Source organism: Ipomoea triloba, chromosome 8, assembly GCF_003576645.1.
Source record: "Ipomoea triloba cultivar NCNSP0323 chromosome 8, ASM357664v1".
Taxonomy (NCBI): domain Eukaryota; kingdom Viridiplantae; phylum Streptophyta; class Magnoliopsida; order Solanales; family Convolvulaceae; genus Ipomoea; species Ipomoea triloba.
The window spans coordinates 7,786,363-7,808,710 of record NC_044923.1 but is presented as its reverse complement, the minus strand read 5'-3'; the positions used below and the strand labels follow the sequence as shown (position 1 = coordinate 7,808,710).

Here is a 22,348-nt window from a genome sequence, read left to right as displayed (position 1 = left end):
CAAATAGAATCTAATTTTGCTTCAAAGTAGCTTTTACTTACTGAGAAATTAAATTTGAGTGTTTCTTTTATATATTTTATCCTCTTTTTTCAAGAAATTTCAATTGTATCCCAAATCATTTGAATAGCAAATAATCTTTGTAATTTATCAATGTTAATCTAAACCATGGTTGAAAAAATCGCTAGGCGCTCGGTGAGCACCTAGCGCCTAGGACGCCTAGCCGGGGATTAATCGGCGCCTAGGCGTCCATGTATTTTTTTATTTTTTAAAAATTTGTTTAAGTATTTTTAATTTTTTAAAGACTAATAATTATAAATTATATAATACTTTAATAGTTAATACTAAAATATTAAATATTAACCTAAAAAATATCTAAAGTTTGTACAATTTAGGATTATTTCGCTTAAAACGATGTTGTTTTGAGTGAAATAACACATTAAAAAAAAAAGAACAATAGTTAATCGATCGACTAGAAGGCCTAGTCGGTGCCTAGTAGGTCTAGTCGACGCCTAGGCGGTCAGCGCCAAAGCGGCCTAGGCGGTCGCCTAGTCGGCCAACCGCCTAGACCACCATTTAATGTGATACGCTAGGCGGTCGACCAGCGCCTAGCGCCTAGGCAGGGATTAATCGGCGCCTAGGTGGGATTTTTGCAACACTGATATAAACTATAACTATGTTCAACATAAATATAAAAGCTATGAACTTTAAGCTATTCCAATATTATTATTAAACAAGGGTTGTGTTTGGTTGGGAACTTGTGTACCCAACTGTGGGATTTGATACTCATTATTTGCTTACTTTTATTATATTGCATTCAAATCTTTTAATAACTATAAAACTTGATCATTACCGTTTTCATTCTATATTTTTGAACCATGGAATCAAAAATGAAAGAAGAAAAAAACAATACGGAGTAAAAAATAAAAATCATCATCTATGCACTCAATATGCAATTTTAATTAATCGCTGATATTAAAGGTCAAAATCACAGAAACACAACACAACAAATCTCATATTCAAGCTAGCAACAAAATTAGAGTAATCATAGCCAAGTTGATCAAACTGTTAATTTGGTAACCACAAGATTACAAGTAACTCTTAACCTATTGACCTCCTTGATTAAGTTGATCAAACTGTTAATTTGGTAACCACAAGATTACAAGTAACTCTTAACCTATTGACCTCCTTGATTTGCTGCTTGTAGTAAAAAAAAAAAAAAAAAAAGTGCTGCATAAGGAATTAAGGACACCCATTGTTCCAAAAATCCACATATTTATGATGAAACAATTCAAAATTCTTTAGCTAAGAAAACAGACATCCAATTCTTCTACAATAATAACCCAAAACAAGTGGAAACAACTTTTGAGAGTAGCATATTGAATGGATGATGCTTAGCTTATTATTAGGCTCTAAAATGATAAAGAAAGTAGCATATTGAGTGGATGATGCTTATTAGGCTCTAAAATGATAAAGAATTTGAATGCAATGCTAACGAAGCCAGCCTCGAGCGTCTTGTACCGGTGGGAGGATTGCTGCTTCATCCCGCTGAGACATCAAGCCGCGGATAAAAGCAAAACCCGGTGAATATCTGCAGAGGATACTTCTTGTTTAATGGATACCTCGCCCACTTCCACTCTCTCGAATTCATGTCAAACACGAGTGTGTTAGTCCCTCCATATGGGTGGATGTATACCGTGTCGCCACCACCACAGCTAGCGAAAACATCGTCTAACTCTCCAAATGCGTGCAACAGCTTTGGTGGAACACGCACAACTTCTTCCCACTCCGTCCCTTTCAGAACCCAAATGCCAATTCCAGTGATCACTCCATGTCGACCAGGTATGCCAATGCCTCCCACCATCGCCAGCTTATCCTGCAGGTAGGGGTGTTAGCGAATAGAGCTTTCAGTAAATTACTTGTGTTCGTGTTCAGTAAGCGTTCATTTATATTCATTTATTAATAAACGAACATAAATGAACAAATTTTAGAGCTCGGTTCATAAACGAACAGAGTCTAAACAGTTGTAAGCTCGTTTGCTAAGAGCTCGTGAACAAGCCCGTTTGTGTTCTTTTAATAATGTTTGCGAACATGTTCATGAACAGACAGTTAAGCATATATATATATACATATATATATATTGTGAACATAGATTATTTCTTGTTCACGAATGAATTCTGATCATGAACATTAGCCTGTGTTTGGTTATTAAGCGTTCATGAACATTCACAAACGTGTTCGCAAACGTAAACGAACATGTTTATGAACGTTTTCGTTAACGTTAACGAACACTAATGAACGCTTAACAAGCGAACACGAATAGAATTTTTAAAAACCTTAACAAATGAACACGAAATCACTCTATTAATGAACCGAACATGAACAAACAGAAATATTAACAAACAAAAACAAGCCACCTCTGTTTGTTAATGTTCGGTTCGTTAACAGCCCTACCTGCAGGTTCATTAGTCGGCCACAAGTGATAGTGAAAGGAATATTGATTATCATGGTGTCTTCTGATTTGTCGGTAGATGGTGGAGGACTGAGATCATAAGCCAATACGCCATGCTGATCCCCTGCCAAAGCAGTGGTAGAAAGGACTAGCAAATACAATATCCCATTCAAAATAACACAGTCGGCTCTTCCCTTCCAGTCCCGCAAAGTTTTCTTCTGGCAATTCCACACCAATGTTTCAGAAGAATAAACATTTATCACAACATCACACCCCATTGATCTGACAACGCTAATAGTATATTCACTTGACTTTGGGTTCACCGAGAATGCCAGGCCACGGTATTCAAAATTCTTTTCGCCCAAAGGCAACGCAAGTTTCTTGTGCCTTTTAGTCATTAGATTGCAAACCAGAAGATCACCTGCATAATCTGTATAGCACACCAAACCATGTGAGGAAGCAACTTCGCTGTCATGCTTCAACATAAACGGCAACTGAAAGCAATACCATTTGCTTGACACTGGGTTATAGAGAAAGGCATCAGATACATCAGGGTTGCCAGACATGTAGAACCAAGGTTTCTTTGAAAGGCCACCCGATACGTATTCTTGAAACTTTTTGGAAACCACAATTTCATTCCACAATTTGCAAACAGTACGTGCTTTCAAGATATTACGAAACGGAAGGAGGGCTAAAATTTGTTCTTGCAAGTCAATAGGGAATATATCCATTGAAGCAGTACTGCTTTCTTGGGCATCTTTGACAACGGAGGAAAATATTGTTTTTTCGTTTTCACCTTCAACAAATTCATCATCAGACCAGGATGAATGTCCACCCATATTTAATTGTTGACACTCCTGAGAGATAGATAAGATCACAGAAGGAGGACAAAACTTAATCACGTATACTATAGACATAAGAGATACAGAAGTTCATCTTTTAAGATTACTAAAGATTTCAGGCACTAGTAAGTCCACTCTAAAGAATCCACAAGCAAACATATATATAATGAAGAGCAGCAATGGTCCACGAGTTCGTATCCCAGCCTTCTCGGTATAAGCCGGTCAGCTATGGCCAACCTAGGCTGGTTTACTTAGGGTCAAAAGACGGGGTTTACCCAGTACACACCCCCTCGGGGTATCAGCTATGGCCAACCTAGGCTGGTTTACTTAGGGTCAGAAGACGGGGTTTACCCAGTGCACACCCCCTCGGGGTAATGGTTGCGGGTTTCCTTCGTCACCCAAAGAGCAGCAATGGTCATGGATTTGAAATGTTCACAAGAGCAATCCAAGCTCAATTCAACTACAAATTATCACTTTTGCCCAACTCAAGTTAAAGATTTTGTGAGGAGAAAAATATGCAATCCCTATTTCTAAACATTTAACAAAATCCAACTGAAGCATAGTTCAGATTATCATATATAAAGTAGCTAGAATCACATAATTGCAAGATAGGCTTCTTAGGACATAAACAGTGCATATTAACCACTTGAGTATCAAGAACTAACAGATATGAAGCAATATATATGATTCCTCATCATAATCAAGAAATTAATCCAAATTGCAAACTAAGGAACAACATAAAGAAGCAAATTCCCAGTGTTTGAAGAATTATTAGCAAAAAAGATCATACCTTTGCTAGATTTAAAACTGGAAATTCCTCTCCCCATCCAGTGCGTAGACGAGATGAGCTTCCCTATAAGCATTAACAACTTATACACATAAAGAATGGAAACAAAATATAGAAAACAAAGTTAATAATCAAAGAAACAACACAAACAATACCATGATTGGTCTGTAAACATAGTTATCCGATGGTTCCTTTCTTCTGAGCCTAGTTTGGTTTCCTCTCTGCGCACCAAACAAAATATAAACTAATCAGTTTAGGTAAAATAAAAAATAATTTGGAAGATTACCCAGAAAAGGAAGAGGGAGATAAACTGTTTAACTAAAGAATCTGGGAAACTCGTTAGCAAATTGAAGATAATTTACTGAGATTTACAGAAATAAAGCTCCCATTTCTACCCAGATGAGGCCGCCAAGAACACCCAAAACTGGACAGTGGTAGTTTACAGGTGTCAAATGCTCGTGTTTGGCTTTTTTGTTTTTGTTTTTGTTTTTTTTTTTCAGATTTCTTTTACTTGAATAGTTACAATTTTAATGATTTTTAGTTTTTCAATTATCAGAAAAATGAATGATAATATTACCTTGTCCATTCTTAAAGTAACATGCGAGTTTAATCGATTATCTTTCTTCACAACCCAAATTTCCTGTTCAATATTTCAGAGGATGAGAATTAGATTCTACTAAAATAACAATTCCTCATTACTCATTCTTAAATCAATGTGAATTTTAATTATTATCATCCGTTCCCGTAATTGATATCCATTTAGTCTTACCTTCTTTGATTTTGAAGAAGTATTTGATCTTAAATGATTATCTTTCTTTTCGACCCAATATCCCTATTCCATACAATTGATCAGATAAATATCAATATAAAAATTGGCATATCAATAACAACTTTTGGGATAACACTTTAAAATTAAAACTTATTATCACTATTCTTTCTACGCATTTCTCTCTATTTTTTCAAATAACAAACGGACGAAACTAATCTTTTGATCTAAAACTCGAAAAACATTACAAATAACATCTAAAATCTTAGAATTATAAAGCAAAGAAGCAAATTCAAAATTATCTCACAATAAGAAGACTTGATCTACGCATCATACCTTGTAATTTGATTTGGGTCGATAATGAATAAATTCATATTCTCCGTTTGTTACAACAACCTTCTCGAGATTGTCTTCCATTATCTTTTATGTGAAGGAGGGAGAAACCAGATAGCCCTGTTTAGTTTTCTCTCATCGGAATCCTCCTAGTTTGATCATCCAAATCTTCCAGTTTAATTATATTATGATGGATAATAATAATAATAACAAATCTACTTAAAATCTTTAAAATTGACAAAAAAAAAAAAATTAAGTCAAAGACATTGATAAGAATTGGTATTTAAAAGAGAAAAATCTGTATTTCAAGTGTCTAATATAGTGAGCTGTATTTAGTAAGTAGTTATGCACATAGAAAAAATATATGTAGAAAAAGTAAACCAAGAATAACGGAAAGGAATAATTTATGTTACTCCGTTATTTCAAATTTTGCTTTCAATATTATCTGAAAGGAAATTTTGCTTTCAATATTATAATCCTGTTTTTTTTTTTTTTGAGAGAATATTATAATCCTGTTTTAGTATGAAATTTTCAAACTTACCTAAAAGTTGTATGGAATTGGTATTTAAACAGTAGAAATTCTACATTCTCAAAGTGCCTAATACAGTGAACCATATTTAATTTGATGAACTGAAGCATATACTACATCTAAACTAAAAGTCATATATTATATGCTCAATACGTCCGGTTACCGGGCATTCGAACCCATGATCTTTGACATGGAGTTAACTCTGATACTAAATTGAAGCATATGTTCCATCTCAACTAAAAGCCTAATTTAATAGTTGGACTGCACATTTATGTTTATATATTATATATGTTTAACAAGATGAAAATAATATATATTGAAAAAGTAAATAAGGAATAACATAAAGGAATAATTTATGTTAGACTACTATTCATACTCCCTCAATTTTCAAGTTTTGCTTTTGAGCCTTATTTAGATTGATGAATTTTTTCCGCCTAAATTTTTGAACTATAGTTGATTAAATTTTCACACAAATTAATTGTTATTTTTGGGTTTGGATATAAGAAAATGGAGGAAAAAGCATGTAATTTTTATTTTTATTTTTATATATATATGGAGTATATAATTTTATTCAAATTAATTTTTTAGTTAAATTTGTGTCAATTTATTTTGTATACTATAAAAATTAGTAAAGTTAAAGAAGAAACTAAAAACTAATTACAAAGGGTAACACTTGTGTGAATCTGAGTTTTAGTAATCATATTTTTCAATCGATTTTTAGTAAAGTGTTAAACCGGTTGAAACCGACAAAATAATAAAAGAAAATATGAAGAGACAAAAATACCTTTACTAAAAATAGAAAAAGTATGATTTAATGCTCACAGTTGCTGACTATTGGGATAGGGAGTTGGGATGGAACTGGCTAGTTCTGGACCATCTTCTACCAACTAACATCTTGGATAAAATTGCAGCAGTTATAATCTACAAGGACAACAATATGCAAGATTTTATAGAATGGAGTGATGGGACCTCAGGCAAGTTCTTTGTTGTAGCACCAGAGCATCCATAGTGGAAGAGCATGGGAGGATCATGTCGGTAAATAAGAACCATAGTTTGATCTTGAACTGATGTGAGGATCATTTTCAATGCATTTCTTATTCCTGCAAAGTTTTTGCAGGCTTTTGCAGATTATAACAAAAAAACAAAAAAAAAAAAGGAAAAAGGGACGGAAGTGTGCAAGTGAGGCACCCGCTGGGCGAGTCAGAGTGGCCGCCCCCCCTGGCGGCCACTCTGACTTTTATATTAATTTTTCATTTTTTTTATTTCTTTTATTTTTAAAGTCAGACTTTGTTTTGTTTTTCTTTTTCATTTCTTTCTCCCACATTCTTTTTCCTAATCACACTTACAAAAATTCCTCAATAATCGGAAAAAAAACCCCACTGATAAGGATGCTCTTAGAGCATCTCCATCCGGAGATAATACTTGGTTTTTGTCAAGGAAAGCCACATGGAGGAGAGAGAAAATGAGAGAGAGTGAGAAAAGGAACTCCTGCAAATTAAGTTTTTTTGGAACAGTGATTTTGCAGAGAAAAAGGTTGGAAAGTTACATGTTGTGCGCGTTTCGCGCACAACAGCGCCCGACTACCCGCACCTGCGCCTGCTGGGCGCGTCAAACGCGCCTGACACTTTAATTTTTAATTTTTTTTTAAAATTAGATTTATTTTTTTTTCTCTCCCCTCATTTTTTCTTTTCTAATCACACTTACAAAAACTCCTTAATAACCGTGAAATAACTCCACTACTAAGGATGCTCTTATCAATTAAGTTTTTTCACAGTTATTGAGGAGTTTTTGTAAGTGTGATTATGAAAGAGAAAATGTGAGAAGATGAAAAGAAAAAAAAAAATAAATCTGATATAACCAAAAAAAAATTAAAAGAAAATTGTGGTCTAGTTGCAGCCAAAATTAATTTGCATGAATTTGTGTAGTTCAGGGACCCAATTGCATTGTTTTTTAGTTCGATGGTCTAATTGCAGTTTCGTGTGTAGTTCGGTGGCCTATTTGACACTTATTCCTTATTATTATTATTATTAATAAGGTGCAAATTGATCACTAAACCTAAACTAAAAATGTAATTAGGTCACTGAGCTAAAAAAAAAAAGTGCAATTAGGTCATTCATTGAACACTCCAAATGTATGCAATTTCACCTGATAGCAGGTTACCATTTATTTCATCAGGTTGTGTTGCTTAGGTGGATGGTTAGTTAGCATTTTAAAATAATTTTTAATAATAAATTATTAAAATAAATAAATTAATTAAAAATAAAAAATAAAAAATCTGACAACTGCTGGCAGCCCCCCATCCCCCCTCCTTCGTCTCTAGTTGGAGACGAAGAGATCTCCTTTGTCTAGGAGGAGGGGTGGCCGCTATGTTTTTTTTTTTTTTTTTTTTTCAAGTTAATTCCATTTTTTATCCTAGATTTATATGTAACAATTCACTTTTAGTATTTTTTTTTTCAAAGCATCCCCTTTTGGTCCTAGTATTATTGTGGCATGATAAAAATATAGTGGGTCAACCCACTTTATATAAAAAAAAAAGATCGAAATGTCCTTGTATTTAACGACATTTCAACGATTTTGTTGACGGAGGACCAAAAATGAACATGCCGCAATAATAGTAGGACCAAAAGGGGATGCTTTGAAAAAGAACTAAAAGCGGATTACCACCTATAAATTTAGGACCAAAAATGGAATTAACTTTTTTTTTTCTAATTTAATTTAATTTTTATTTTTAAAATTTATTATTAAAAATTATTTTAAAATGTCAACTCATACACCTAAGCAAGATGAAATGAATAGTAACATGCTATTTGGTGAAATTGCATATATTTGGAGTGTTCAATGATCTAATTGCACTTTCTTTTTTGGTTCAGTGACATAATTACACTATTAGGCTACGCTCAGTGACCAATTTGCACTTTATTCTTTATTATTATTATATTCAAACGTAATTACCTTGTTTATTTAATTATATTTTATTCCTTGAAATGATACTCAAATCATGAAGGATTTTTTTTTTTTAAAAAAAAAAAGGAAAATGAGGAAGGTGTTATAAATAAATATTTGTGGCCATTATTGTTAGCATTGTAACGATTGTAACCTATAACGGTCATTATTTATGTTGGTTTTATTACTAGTATTATATATGTATTCCTATGATGTAATAACAATGACTAGTGAATGAGAATGCTCTCCTTCTTCTTGTCTCTATTCTTTCTCTGTTAGTTTAACTTGTTCATAACTTTGCAACTCACCATTCACGGTTAGGAGCTAAAGGCCAACGGGCATCAAAATCTCTTCATAGATTACAATGATGGACTACTTTGTTAGAAAAATTGAATTGAGCCTATTTAAGTTCTTACATTCTAGGCTAATTTAATTTGGACTTACAATCAAAGCAGTTATATGATTTTTGGGTCCTTTTGTTTCAAAGTATTTGAACTAGTTTTAAATGCTCGACCCATTTGATTTTAGATTTGGGCTTAATTCTTTCATTAACCCAAATCCTTAAAATCTTCTTCCATCATTTGTTATTTTCGGCCTTGCTTTGCCCAAATTCGGCCAATAATAATCCAAAAATAATGATGAACCTTTTTGGTTTATTAAAAGAATTGTGGGCTTGCTTTAAATTCTGGACTCATTTTTATTTAAAGTTTTGGGCTTTAATAATCCCAATTTTTGGATTAATCTAGTCCTTTATAATATTCTTCTGTCATTTTTGGGGCCTAGGAAAATGTTGGGCTATCTGATTTTGGTTACGAGAATCATTGATTTGGGCCAGTTTTTTTTTTTTACTATTGATGCCATTTAAATCATTCTTTGAATTTATTATTGATGCTCCTAAATTAAAATGCTAGTTTGTGCAATTTATTTGGCTGACATGATTTTATGAGTTTATATGCATATTCAGTTATATTTCCATGATATATAGTTTCTTTTGCGAATAATAAGTGGACTCTTGTTTTTAGCCAGCCATAGTATATATAGATTTTTTTTTTGAAAAATCTAGACCTTGGTTATCTCCAAAATATGATTTTACCAATCTTATTTTGGACGGGAGCACGTCTTTAACGTAGGCCATTGAAATTGATATTTATCTCAATCTCATACCCTGTAGATAGCCCTATAAAAATCCCTGAAGGATTGCTTTGACTACAAATATCATTGGTTCTTTCTAAGTCACAATATTGGCTGATTTAACTTTAGATTTCAAGGTTTTTCGTCAGTAACTGACTTAATCAGCTATACACAATTGTGTCCCAAACTTAAGTTATTCAACTAGTCGAAGACAACTTCATATAACTTTTGGCCTAGCAGCAAAGTATGTTTCACGTGTGGATATAAAAGGCATTGTTCACGTGCGTGCCAAACCCTGCCATTACAATTATTTGATATTCTTTGCTTTAATTTTATTAAAGCTATTCTGGCACTTTTTGAAGAAACATACCATGCTTATGATTATTTGGTGTGCCATAAAAGTTATGCCAAGACCCACACAAGTATTGATATCTTTTTGGGGGACATCATACTTGACATATTCAAATCTAACTCACTGCATACCAATAGCGTATATATACACTGATCATGTTGATCAGAAAAGAGTGACAAGGTCCATATATAATCCCCAAAATTGGACCAAATAATATATATCTCGATACTCCTTGACGCCAGAAGTATAGGAGATCTATCGGTTTAAGAGATATGAATCATAATATATACTAGATCTAGCAAAGAAGCATTGTCACTTTTGCCTTAAAAATAATTATGTCCTGAAGACATTTGTCCAGAAGACGAAAACCCTAGTAAGGTGCACCAAACAAACATAATACTAGGGATACGGAACAATCAGATCTTATGCTGGGAAATGTTAATGATCTGATTAAAAATTGTCATGATTTTGGGAGAAAATTTTAAAACTGTCGACAACACACGCCTATATAATTGCTCATTTAAATAAACTGGATCTAGGTGAGATGCCAGAAGCATCCTCATTATTTAATATTTAAAGGAGCAATTAAGGCAAATCTCGACTCGCTAAAACAGATTCTCTTGACAATACATACACCATTGAATAATAACCCTGCTGGTTACAAATGGATGTTTGTACGAAAGAGAAATGAAAGCAATAAGGTGATATAATAGCGAGTGTTTGTAGCATATGGGTTAACGCAGAAACCCTTGATTAATTTGAATCAAATCTCCCATGTACGATGACATTAAGTTCCGCTATACAAGATAATTGGCAGTACAAACTTAGATATGCAGCTAATAAACGTCGTGACCATATGACAATAAGGTCACTGGACGGTATGGTCTTTATATGATCTTAGCACAGATCACAATTAACTGAGTAATTTCCTCCTGAAGTAGGAAAATGTAAAGATCAAAATATACCGTAGTACTTATTGAATCATAAAGAGCTTAATGGTATTAGCTCCAAAAACGAATTTTAGAAATTAAAGGACTTGGAAAACCAAGTATTATCTCGACTTGCAGATCGAGTATTGCCTTGAAGCTCATCACACTAACGGTTATATCTCTTGAAGAAGATAAGGAACCGTTTACACAAAAATGATACTGAGGACACTTTAGGACCTGAAGTCCATTTCTTCATTATTATTGGAACACTACGGAAGAACCAGAAGTTCTATGATCATATTTTGATTGACATTGTCCTTACAATGAAATCAACTATAGTTCCTAATGCCCTAAATATCCTCTAGTATCTCCAATTTAAAATTTGTGGGATAAACCAATGTGTGTTTTTCTCATAGATCACTTGGTAATGATTGTCTTTGATCTCCATTCCATGTTAGTTATGTGTGTTCTATCTCCACTGACTTATGGGAGGACAATAAAAGTGTGTTTTTAAGTAGGTATGGTTAAGGAATATTTACTATATTCAACCTACATATGCTCCAGAAGAGTCACGAGATCACTGTATAAAATGTTAACTTATAGTGACAATCTTGAAGATTGTCATATCATCTCCTCTACGTTCCTTTTGAAACAATTATTCTACTTTAAGCAATGTAGAAATCGAAGATTGTTATCTTCAGGGGGAGATGTGGACTACATTTACTTAAATCAATCCTGAAGATTGGGTGGGTCCTAAAAGGACCAACAATTGTACTCTTTTACAATCTATATACCATGTACTCTTTTCCTCACTAGATTTTTCCCATTGAGTTTTTCTAGTGTGGTTTTTAACGAGGCAGGAGTATAATATAATAAACGGGGAGAAAGTTGCAAATAAATACTTAAATAGACAAACCCCGAAAATCTTGAAGATGATGCCCTGAAGGCTTATGATTGTACTCTTTTTCCCTTAACTAAGTTTTTCCCACCGGGTTTTCTTAAGTTAAGGTTTTTAACGAGGCAATCAGGAAAGTTGTTGTCCTTAGGGGGAGCAACAACATACACATAAATTATTGGTCCAGAAGACCACCAAATCTTGAAGATTAAACGCAGAAAGTTATGGTTGTACTCTTTTCCTTAACTAAGTTTTTACCCATTGGGTTTTCTTAGTGTAAGGTTTTTAATGAGGCAACTAGGACTATACATGAGTTTATAAATATCATGTACTCTTTTCTTCAACTAGGTTTTTCCCACGTGGTTTTCCTAGTGAATTTTTTAACGAGGCATGAAAGTCTTTGAATATACCATTCATATACCCTGTACTCTTTTTGTCTAGGTTTTTCCCACAGGGTTTTCCTAGCAAGTTTTTATGAGACAAGATCGTTGTCAAATAATGTCCAAGGGGGAGTGTTATAAATAAATATTTGTGGCCATTATTGTTAGCATTGTAACGGTTGTAACCTATAACGGTCATTATTTATGTTGGTTTTATTACTAGTATTATATATGTATTCCTATGATGTAATAACAATGACTAGTGAATGAGAATGCTCTCCTTCTTCTTGTCTCTATTCTTTCTCTGTTAGTTTAACTTGTTCATAACTTGGCAACTCACCATTCTCGGTTAGGAGCTAAAGGCCAACGGGCATCAAAATCTCAACAGAAGGAAAAATATTTTCAAATCTTACACACGTTTATATTTATTTTAATTTTGATTTCTGTCCACGATGAAACAAATAGTTCTTTTTTTAAAACTTATTCTAATTATCAAGAATTTGATTTTGATTCAAGATTTGATATTCCAACCAAGCACCCTTTATAGCATGTTTGGTTCACGGAATAGGCTTGGAATGACATAGCATTTACGGGAATAGGCATATTCCTTTGTTTGATAATGCTTTTTATTCCTTTATTCGCAGATTTGTTATGCCCCATGCATGCCGGTAAGCCTAAGTAGCGTCCAAGATCATAGGAGACTTTTACTCCAAAGCAGTTGGCCACACAATCCCTAGCAGAAGTTGACGTATTCGAACTGAACATAATGGATGACTTATCAAAATTAATGGCCTGACCCGATGCAGCACAATACTCCTACAGACACAGCTTCACTGACTGAGCTTCCTGATGATCCGCCCTAAAAAAGAGAAGGCTGTCATCAGCAAAGAATAGATAAGAGACCGGGGGAGCGCCTTTGGCTACATGAACTCCATGAATATCTCCTCTCCCCTCAGCCTATTATTGTTAAAGACATATTACTACTTATATTCATAATTCCTTACCATTCCAAACCCAACCAAACAATGAAATTTATATTCCCAGTAATTTCTTTTCCACCAACCAAACAATAGAATTTATTTTCCATGGAATTTGAATTCCATTTCCTTCAAATATTTTCCAGCGAACCAAACGGACGGTAAGGAATTGAGTATTGAGCAACTAATCTATTGAGTTCAATTAAAATCTAGAACATGGTGTAGAGTTCAAGTTTTTAATTGTAATAATGTGAATAATGTATAACTTTAAGTGTAAGCATATAAGTTATGTTTATATAATTGAATGCGTGTACGAAAGATAGAAGATGGTGATAAGTAAAATAATATAATAATAAAAGTAATCATAATACTAAATAAATATGGGGATAATGGTGAGAATATGATTGTACTAATATATAGGCAAATACATAATAGATATTATAGTTTTTCAATTAGAAAATAGTTTATAAAAATTTTGATAGAAAATGTTTCCAGTTTTATAACAGCTCGTTTGGTTCGCTGGAAAATATTTGAAGGAAATGGAATTCAAATTCCATGGAAAACAAATTACCAGGAAAATAGATTCCATTGTTTGGTTGGTGGAAAATAAATTACTGGGAATATGAATTCCATTATTTGGTTGGGTTGGGAATGGTAAGGAATAATGAGTATAATAACGTATATATATCCCTACACAATAATAATATAATAATAATAATAAAAAGAGTAATTAATAAAGTATGGTGAGTGTAAAATTGTGATACTAGTTTTCCATGAAAAACAAAATAACTAAGATTTGTCAGGAAAACATTTTCCTCATTGTTAAGGAAAACTTTTTCCCATGGAAATTGTTTTCCATCCAACCAAACAACATAAAACACTATTCTCCCCCAATATAAGGAAAACATTTTCCTATGGAAATTGTTTTCCATCGAACCAAACAACATAAAACACTATTCTCCCCCAATTTAAGGAAAACATTTTCCATGGAAAATGTTTTCCATCCAACCAAATATCTCCTAAATGAAAACTTATGGTAGTAAACACATTTTTTGTTTTTTATTATGAAATTTTCCAATTTAAAAAAAAAAAAAAACACATGAGAGAAATTTTTCAAGTAGTAAACAAATCTTAGTAGTCTAGACTCTAGACTCCAATGTAGCACTGGGAAATAAGCCAATACCAGCAAGTTAACCCCAGATGAAATAGGGGGTAGGAGTTTAGTAGTGATGTAGGGAGAGAGAGAGAGAGAAAAAAAAATTATTAGTAGAGAGAGAAGCTCCAGCTGAGAGAGAGAGAGAGAGAGAGAGATGAAAAAAAGGTGGGAGCAAAGTGGGGAAGCAGGGCCAGCAGAAAAGCAAGAAAATTTGGGGGAAAAGTTGAAGAAAGTAGTGAAAACAAGAGGTGGGCACTCCACTCCAGTAATACCTTTTCCCATTCTCCACCTCCAACAACAGGAGAACCTCCCAGATAGCGCTTTTGCTCACGCCCCATTTGATCTCCCTTCTCTTTCTTCAAGAAAGCTCGCCGCCACTCTCTGGGAGCTCCATCACTACAACCTCCCCGTTTCCACAATGCCCCAGGGTCTCAATAACGCCCCGCCTCCGCGGTTGCGCCGCCTGCAACCACCGCGCCATGACCACCGCCCCCATCGCCACCTTTACGAGGATACCAGGATGGTTGAACCCTCTGATCCTTCGCCCAGTTCTCCTGACTTGGTAAAGATTCAATCTTTTCGTGGTTTTGGGAAAAAAAAAAAAACTTTACTTAATTGCATCATTTTTTGTTTTTGAGTCTGAGTCTCCAATTCTGCAATTTCTTTTATTTAATTTGTTTTCTGATTGTATCTATAGTGTTTCTTTAATGGTTTATCATAGAGATGGAATGTAGAGACTGTACTGGATTCTTAGGTTTCTTTAGTGCTTGTTTTGATAATTTTCTGCTTATGTAGTTGAAAGCATTCATTTTTGTGGTCCCTATTTGTTTCTTGGTATTTTTTTAATGATAATTAGTTCTTATTTGTAGCCCTAGCAATGCAAGGACAACTTTTAAGTGTGAGGATACTTAGCTTCTTCTGTAGTATATGATAACTGTTAACTAAGCATGAAATCTAATTGTGATCTGCTTGTGTGATCAATAGTCAGAGTTAGATAAAACCCACTGATTCTTATGTGATAATATTTGGGTTTTAATGTTGTATTAACTCTGTTGCTGCATTCTATTATGCTTTTATAGTTTGCTGATAATCTTGGTTTATGATGCCAGTCAGGAAGTCCGGGCAGTTTAAGGCGGCGTGTTGCTGCATCACTAATGCAACATCATCGACCAGTTGAGAGGAACAATCATGCCATTCAGCCTGTATCTCCGGCCAGTTATGGCAGCTCGATGGAGGTACACATTGTGTTTTGTTTTCGTGAAAAGAATATTGCTCAAACTTCCACTCTTGTGGGGCTTAATTTTTATCACTTCTGCTGCTTTACCTTTTGTAGAAAATAGCTGAAGTTCTTAACTTTAGATAGTAACATATTCGGTTAACATTCCTGTTTGGTAACATTGTTAGCTTATAAGCCAATTTTGGCGTTTTGTAACCGTTATTAGCTGTTTGACTTGGTTAAACAACTAATATAGGTGTTTGATTAATTAGCTTTTTGTAATAGCTTATTGCTCCAAAACACTAGCAAAAAGCTGCTCAAAGTAGCTTTTTCGATAAATTTTTTGAGAAAGTTATTTTGTATGTAATCAGCTATCAGCTAATAGCCAATTTGCCAAACATTTTTCTACAATCAACTAATGCTATCAACTAATCAAACTCACTAACCCAATCAGCTAACAACTATTTACCAAACCCTTCCTTAACCCATCATAATGAAAGTGCAAATTCAAAACATAATCATATATGCCTGGCAGTAAGTCTCTTAACAGAAGGCTTTATCGAAACGTTTTTATGTAGTTGAGCAGCAAGTTTCTATTTCGTTGGTCTATTCATGGGAAACTATCTTTTAAAGAAAATATTAAGAGATGCACAGACAAATTTATGGTTTGGGCACTAAAAAGCTAAATCCTTGTAAATAATAACTTTTAGCCAAGGGGGATTTTTTCCTACTCTTGAAACTGGTGTTTCCTCAATATCTGCTCCGTAATTTTCATGTAATGAATTTTGTAGCTTATAAAAGCTAAGACGAGCTTTTCACATGTTTCTGTGTTGCAGATAACCCCTTACAACCCTGCAATGACTCCTTCAAGCTCTATAGATTACAAGGGGAAAATTACGGAGACAGGTTATAGCCTCAAAACGTCCACAGAACTGCTTAAGGTGCTGAATCGAATCTGGATCCTGGAAGAGCAGCACGCATCCAATATGTCCCTTGTGAAAGCGTTAAAGAAAGAGCTTGACCGTGCTCATACCCGTATCAAAGAGTTGGTGCGGAATCAGCAAACCGAGAGACACAAAATGGATGAATTGATGAAGCAGATTACGGAAGACAAACTGGTAAGGAAAAGCAAGGAGCAAGATTGGATCAATGCTGCTTTGCAGTCTGTGAGGGATGAGCTGGAAGACGAAAGGAAGTTAAGAAAACGCTCGGAGAGCTTGCATCGGAAGCTAGCTCGGGAGCTTTATGAGGTGAAAACATCTTTTTCTGGTGTCTCGAAAGAGCTAGAAAAAGAGAGGAATTCTCGTGAGCGTTTGGAAGAGTTCTGCGACGAGTTTGCCTGGGGTATTAGGGATTATGAACAGGAATTTCATTCTCTGAGACAGAAATCTGACAGGAACTGGACAGGAAGAACAGACAAAGATCGCCTAATTCTCCATATTTCTGAATCATGGCTTGATGAAAGGATGCAAATGAAGCTAATCCCCAACAACAATGGAGCAGAGAGAAGCTCTGCAGTGGAAAAACTAAGCTCCGAAATCGAGACCTTTCTCCAAGCCAAAAGGACCGGTAAACCCGCCTACCGCAGAAGCTCTCTCGAGTCCATCCCTCTAAATATGGCCACTAGTGCCCCTCGAGACGAGGGCGACGAAGATGATTCTAGTGATAGTGATTCACATTGTTTCGAGTTACAAAAAGGGAGTACAATTGACTTGAAATCCCACGTAATTGAAGCCGAGGAGCACGATGTTGAAGAAACCCTAAATCCAAACTATTCAACAGCAAAACTTGCATCTCGGAATAAGAGTCGAAGTCCATCCAATTTGCAGGTTAAGTTTCAAGAGCACATGACAGATTTGAAACCGGGAAAAGAAACCGAAGAAAATCTAGCTGAAACAAGCCCTTCTAAGAAACCTGGAACGCACGAGATTACAGAAGAAGAGAATAGTTCTGACAGAAAGAACAAAACCAATGGACTAAACCCTAACCACGTTATTGGCGATATGATAAGAAGCCACTACCTTTCTTCAGGAAACGTAAATATGCCACCTGAAAACGAGAACAGCGTGGCTTCCTTCAACAATCCCGTGTGGAGGGCCAGTCCAGTCCGGCAATGGACAGAGAAGCTCCCCCCGAGCCACGAGAACGAAATATCTGAATCATCTTCAAAGCTGCCTCTGGAGTGTAAGGAGAGTACATTGAAGGCAAAGCTACTAGAAGCAAGAGCACGAGGTCAGAGGTCACGTTCCCGCCTAAAAGGTTCGAAGGTTTCCTTATAATTTTCTTTGAGTCATAGGTTGAAAGATGGAACCTTTTCTGGCTCTAATGGTTGCTATGAATCTGTTGTTACTGTCATACTGTTGTAATAAGTGTGTGAGTTGGTTATGCTATACTATACTTTGACATGGAGATCATACTATACAGATGTAAATTGTGCTTATAAACGCATTCCCAACTTAATTTTCATAATATCAATCTTAGAGATCCTTTATTTGCCTCTGGTTTCTCCATATAGAATCTCCATATAATAGTCTTGCTGTCTCATTATACAATAGTTATACCATGGACCCATGACCATTTATATAGTGAACTAGTTTTATACGTCCATTTATATAGTGAACTAGTTTTATACGTCCATTGCGCGAATTGGTTAATGCCCAATGTTTATATTTAAATAAATATTTGAAAGTATATCAATGGAGAAGTTTATACATGGGTAATTGAATGTCGAATTTTTTTATTTAAATACCTAACTCAAAGTATATGAATCCAAGATAATATAGAAAATTCATTATAATTATTACTAAACTAAATGTTTGCAACCTTGTAAAATCGATAATCTAAATAAATACTACTTTTAATTTGAATTTTTCTAAGTGTTCTTAATTCTCTTTTGAGTAACATTGTCATTGTCTTCATCTTTACTATTTGTTCTCTTCATTTTTGTTGGTAGTGTGTTATTTGCAATTCGGTTATTGTTGGTAGCATAGATGACAACGTCATGCAATGAGATTATGATATAGGAGCTATGGACTTTCCTTTAGGCGTTCTGCGTGGGGTTTATTTGGTTTAACCATTATTGTTGAATGAGTTATTGTGGATAAAGAAATCCCTAGTTTAAGAAAAAAGATTAAATAAATTAATAAAAATTTAAAAATTTAAAATATTATGTATTCTAAAGATATTAAAAGGTAGTTTCTAGCTTCAATTTGCTGGGTAATGGGTTATTTGAGTACTTTCATTGTCAACAAATCTCCCAAGTAGTTACATATGTATCATTTTTTGGTGTAACTACTAATTTATTTAATTGAATAAGAGTAAAATAGAGTGATTCTGACTCAATTTGTTGGGTTATTATTTGAGTACTCTCTTTGTCAACCAATCCCCAAGTAGTTAATTAATATAATTAGCTTCAAATTATTTTAATTTTTTTTCATATTATTAATAAAATACTTGGTAAATAAATATATAACATTATTTTGTACTATAACTTTGATATTTAATTACATGATATTGTAAAAATAAGATAATGGACAATGTAATGAATATCAATTGATAAATTTGAATGTAAAGAATCTTTGCATGAGAGAAAATAAAGACAATATAACTAATGGAATTATTTCTCTTATTTAATTTAATTTTTTGATAATGAATAATTTTTTCAAATAAAGGTATTGTAGACACATAATTCTAAATTAAATAAATACATATGTATCATTTTTTGTTGTAACTACTAATTTATTTAATTTAATAAGAGTAAAATAGAGTGAGAAACTTAATTATGTCAAATTTGATTGAGATGAGGTTCGAACCTAAGACCTTTTCTTATAGAAATTAATGGGTAAGTTAAAAGTTAACGGAATATTAACGGAGAAGAGAATATTTAACGGAAAACTTAACGGATAATCATAAAAAGTAAGGTTAAATTAGGTAATCTCTATTAATAATATTAATCTGAATTATCTTAACCATCTATTGGATTAAATAATTCATCGGAACCATCCATTTGATTAAATAATTTGACCGCCATTTTTTCTACCCATTTTAGACCTAACTCTCTTTGGCTCTTATTAGTATAGTAGATGTTCACAATTTGAATTCTGAACATTTAGTATGTAAATTGTGAACATTCATCATATAAATTATGAACATTCAGTATGTAAATTGTGTATTTTGGACCCTGGTTCACAGAATAATTTGCCATCATTATGTGTCAGATTTTCATAAATTATTATGTGGACCATGGTCCACCATAAAAAAAATACATTTTTAATATATTAAAAATATATTATTTGTGTACTGAATGTACATTATACTAAATAATGTACTTTTGCTACTCAAATAATATACTTTCTCTGAATATAAGGTGCATTTTTAATATACTAAAAGTTTATATTATTTTATGTATTGAATGTATATTATTTGATAGTATACAAAATAATGTATTCACAAATAATGTACGGAGTACTTTTTATTTATGGTTCACACAGCTGTGTGGACCATGATTGTTAGATTTTGATGCAGTTAAAGATAGTTAAATGGTTTATGATTTGATTTTTTTTTATAGTAATTAACTTAATGTTAGAAAATAAAATTTATATATTTAAAAATTAAATTATGAGTTATTTAAGTGTAAAAATTCGAATTTAAAAGTATGAAGACCATATTAAAGAAAAGAAGCAAATGAATTAGAATTTGGTTGATTTTTAAATTGTACACATGATAATTAAAATAACATCACTCATTCTTAAATTGTGGACATGATAATTAAAATAAGATATATAGATGAAATATCAAATCTGCCCCTTAATTAAAAGTTTAATTTTGGGGTTTGAGTTTCATGTACTACCAATGCAAAATGATGTGTGTTTTTGTTAATGGTTTGTTTGGTAACATAGTTAGCATATCAGCTAATTTTAATTTATTTGACCATTATTATTAGTTGTTTGACTTGGTTAAAAAATCACTATAGGTGTTTGATTAATTAATTTTTTTGTAACAGCTTTTTGCTCCAAAACGCTAAATTTCAAAAAATTATTCAAAGTAGCTTTTTCAGTAAACTTTTTGAGAAAGTCATTTTGCATTTAATCAGTTATAAGCTAACAACTAATTTACCAAACATCTTCCTACAATCAGCTAATGTTATCAACTAGTTAAACTCATTAATCCAATTAGCTAACAGTTATTTACCAAACACCCTCAATATGTTTTTGTCCCCACACAAGAAGAAATGTAGTGGCAATTTGATAATTATTTTAAATTTTGAGTGAATTTTCTGTAACAATACTAAGTGCATTTTATGATATGTACTAGTGTAACCATCTTGAGTGCATTTTACATCTCATCAAATAGACTTGTAACTTTGCATACGATACATTTTTAGAATCACAGATCTTGAGTCCACTTGAATATGTCAGTGTATGTACTTGATAGTATTGTGAAATGTAGGTTCACATCTAAACGCCTATTATTATATGACCTGCCTCCGATCCTATAGTCCTATAATGATGATGATGATACTCTTCCGATTATATTACTACTTATTGGTCAACTTAAACTATTTTTATTTGCTTATTTTCTTTAACGATTCCTATAATTTTTAAATTTTGCTTCTTTTTTCTATATAACAAAACTTTAATGTGAATTTTTAGTATATATATATATAAATTTTATGCACTAATGTTAAATTAAATATTACAAAAAAAATTTTGAATAAACCTACAAGCAAACATCTCTATTCGAACAAGGCTTATAATTTGGAACGAAAGGAGTATATCAATGCTTTAATATTTAGTTTATGTATGCGTGAAATAATGGGTAAGAAGAATTTTAATTTAGAGATAAAGTATAATTATCTTTACCAAATTGGAAATCTCATTAAATCAAGGAAAATAGTACTTATATTTCTTATAGTATATATTGATGTTGCATGATCTTTATTAATAAAAAAATTAAATCATATTCTAAAGTTAATTATCAATTAATATTTCAAAAAATATAGAATAAGTAAAACTCTTAATAAAAACGTCTTAATCTTTTTTTAAGAAACATTAATTTAGTACGTAAAAGGGTTGTTTGTCATCATTCATGTCTCTATGGAGTGTAGCTAGTCAATGACTTTTTCTTGTATTCTCTTTCCTTTATGTTTTTAGATCCATGTGAAAATGAAATGCATGAATCATTATTTTCAAATAAAACTTATTTACCTTTTCGATTAAAAAAAATTACTATTACATATACTTTAATTTAAATATCTCACAATAAATTCAATTTTTTTCCAATATTATAAGCAAATTTATAGAAATATTTGGCCAAAAGATGTGCAGTCTCACTATATACTATGTTAAACATTTATTTATTATAATTTAATTTGGCATTATATAAAAGATGTTCGGAATTTGAATTTTCGCATTGCTGAACAAACAATATTTGTGAAGAGCACTTGAGAGATAGTATTGAGCATATAATGTAAATGACGTGGTTAATACGCGGAGGTATATGAATATGTAATAGCATCTGAGTTCTGTTCATATTATTATCCAAATAGGTCTATTTGTTGGTTTAGTGGTTGAGCTTGGGGGAGGTGACCGTCCTAAACTGATTATGGTTAGGTGAAAATGTCAAAAAGTTCCCCCCTCTCTCCTCCCCCCTCCCCCCCCCCCC

At 33.0% G+C, this 22,348-nt stretch overlaps 2 protein-coding genes across 4 annotated transcripts; one reads left to right on the top strand and one right to left on the bottom strand.

Annotated features, from left to right (window-relative positions):
- Nucleotides 1–1,252: 1,252 nt before the first annotated feature.
- LOC116028044 (F-box/kelch-repeat protein At3g61590-like) lies at nucleotides 1,253–5,276 on the bottom strand. Of its 3 annotated transcripts, none has more exons than XM_031269836.1 (5): nucleotides 5,181–5,276; nucleotides 4,234–4,299; nucleotides 4,082–4,144; nucleotides 2,452–3,306; nucleotides 1,253–1,873 (listed from the first exon to the last, which is right to left on the bottom strand). In XM_031269836.1, the coding sequence occupies exons 1-5, from the start codon at nucleotides 5,259–5,261 to the stop codon at nucleotides 1,538–1,540; spliced, it is 1,401 nt and encodes a 466-aa protein (XP_031125696.1). In that variant the 5' UTR covers nucleotides 5,262–5,276; the 3' UTR covers nucleotides 1,253–1,537. The 3 variants fall into 3 exon arrangements, with proteins under 3 accessions (XP_031125696.1, XP_031125698.1, XP_031125697.1); XM_031269838.1 differs by lacking the exon at nucleotides 5,181–5,276 and adding an exon at nucleotides 4,441–4,466; XM_031269837.1 differs by lacking the exon at nucleotides 5,181–5,276 and adding an exon at nucleotides 4,398–4,438.
- Nucleotides 5,277–14,557: 9,281 nt separating this feature from the next.
- On the top strand, nucleotides 14,558–18,182 carry LOC116027953 (uncharacterized protein At5g41620-like). Its single transcript, XM_031269746.1, has 3 exons — nucleotides 14,558–15,031; nucleotides 15,579–15,704; nucleotides 16,522–18,182. Exons 1-3 carry the CDS (start codon nucleotides 14,624–14,626, stop codon nucleotides 17,962–17,964), a joined length of 1,977 nt encoding a protein of 658 aa, XP_031125606.1. The 5' UTR covers nucleotides 14,558–14,623; the 3' UTR covers nucleotides 17,965–18,182.
- The last annotated feature ends 4,166 nt before the right edge of the window (nucleotides 18,183–22,348 follow it).